Below are 2,109 nucleotides of genomic sequence, written 5' to 3'. Positions count from 1 at the left end.
TGCCTGAATGTGGAATAAATAGAAATGCTGTATCTTTACGGTGGGTTTAGATAACCCATGTATGAGTTTAGAGAACAGTATCTACTGAGCTTAAATTCAATGCATGTCTTAATACAAATTAGTTTTCAGTTGTGGACAACAGCTGATACCAGGAAATTCTGTATTATGTCATTGGTTCTTTTACTAGCTTAGCAGGATACGATCACAGCCATTTATAAGAATGGATCAACATTCTAAATCCATAATGGCACATTTTGTGGTCTAAAAGCCATAATAAATGTACTTGTCCAACTAAGGATGAAAAAATATTCATGATCAATTGAAATTATTGGAATACTCTGTTGTCCAAGTTACAGAGCAACTGAGATGGTTTAAATGTCATAGTTGGGGGAAAAAAATATTAATATGAGACCCCTAAATTGATTGTGGTACCTGCTATTACAACCTATTTCAAATTACTTCATGTATTTTTTTGTCATGTTAAGTACCTGTTTCATCATCCATGTAATTGCAAGAACCTCTGAATGCTCATGCTTTAGGGAAATTGTATTGTGTTCAAAGGATAGTGCTCATTCAAGCTAATTATTTTTCAAACCAACTGACAGTGAAGAATATCCTAATTGCCCATTAGCACACTAAATTTCATCTCATCCTTTGTGTCCCTAAAACAGGTGTGATCAATGACATGCTCTATATCACGTTCTTTGTTAAGTAGGACATCTGCCTACAGGCAAACAGAACCTTTACACAGCTTGTTTAAGGAAGTATTTTGAGAGCTCAACTCTTAAATCTTGCTTGTCCAAACCAAAGTGCTCCAGCAGGTAGGAGAAAGAGGTGCAAAATAAAGATCTTTATATAATTGATCACACCAAATTATACTGAAAACAATATACAATGATACCTCTTCCTGCTTCACTTGCCTGTGAGGCTTAAAAACTGTAACAAGCACTGACACCAGGCACTACCAGAGTGTTAAGAAATGCTGCTGTTGGCAGGGAAGTTAAAAGTGAAACTTGGTTTGCCACAGTAGTCTCTAGTGTCGTACTATTGCAATTCATTCTTGCGTTTCATGTAAGGACATTCTCCAAAAAACCACATACTCTCTTACAGCACAAAACTTACCTTTGTTCAAAAACAAGCAGACAAAAAATACATACTTGCCTGGAGTGTTGGAGATTATTTAAGGCTACAAATGAAAGTTGCAGGTGAGTCACATTGATACATAAAGGCTTTTAAAGTGCATACTGTCTACTTATATTATCATAATCTTATCATTGTTATTTGTATTCTGTTCTCTTGGTAGTTTCAAAAAAAACTCCACACATGGCTCATTCTTGCAAGTAACATCTCAAACTGCTTAATATTAAAAGCTTTGAAGGATTTCTTTCTCAAACGCAATGTTAAAAATTATGCAAAATATCATCTTAAAGAGACAGTAAAACAGTCAGTATCCCTTACAGTAAAGCTCCTTTTATACCCATTCCTTCCCAAAATTACAAGATACGTCCAAAAATAAGTCATGAGGAATACATTTTGTTTTCCCTCCTGAGTCCCTTTCAGTATGAATCACAACTTAAGAGATAAAAATGCAGCAAAATTCCTACCTCTTTCATTAAGACTGTTTAGCACTGCTCTTTCAAGCTGTTCTTCTTCAGTAAGCCCACCTGTATAATCAAAGTAGCTCCTTGGAGCTCTGTATTGATAATCTGGATAATAGCCATAATACTCTGTAAAATGAATCAAAAAATAAAATAAATTACTGCTACTCAGGAAGTGTGAAATCAGATATTATCTTCTTCTTATCTTTCTTCCACAAATTAATTTGGGAAAGAAAAAGTTTATTAGGGTTCAATTATTTATACAATATATGCCATGAATTAACTTCTAATTTACAAAGCTACAGCATGGCAACAGGAGAGAAAAGAACAGCAGAAAAAAGATGGATCAAGCATCTCAATTTCTTACAATTGTTATACTAAGTGTCACAGAATTGCTATTATTAAGAAGTTTCACACAGAAATTGAAGGACAGTTTTCATCATCTCCTTTTAACATTTAGTTGTCAATACTTGGACACTTTACTGGTATCACTAGAAAACAGGTATGGTTC

At 34.2% G+C, this 2,109-nt stretch overlaps 1 protein-coding gene across 5 annotated transcripts in view; it reads right to left on the bottom strand.

The window, feature by feature from the left end:
• Positions 1-2,109, bottom strand: part of RHBDD1 (rhomboid domain containing 1) — a 28,721-nt gene that overhangs the window by 9,414 nt on the left and 17,198 nt on the right. For all 5 annotated transcript variants that reach the window (XM_017732902.1, XM_017732900.1, XM_017732903.1 and 2 more), the window contains one exon: positions 1,605-1,727. In XM_017732902.1, the coding sequence (XP_017588391.1) occupies positions 1,605-1,727 (123 nt within the window). The remainder of the gene's footprint in view (positions 1-1,604; positions 1,728-2,109) is intronic.

This window comes from Corvus brachyrhynchos, unplaced genomic scaffold (genome assembly GCF_000691975.1).
Source record: "Corvus brachyrhynchos isolate BGI_N302 unplaced genomic scaffold, ASM69197v1 scaffold435, whole genome shotgun sequence".
Taxonomy (NCBI): Eukaryota; Metazoa; Chordata; class Aves; order Passeriformes; family Corvidae; genus Corvus; species Corvus brachyrhynchos.
The sequence above is the reverse complement of the archived record's forward strand: the minus strand, read 5'-3'. Positions and strand labels throughout refer to the sequence as shown.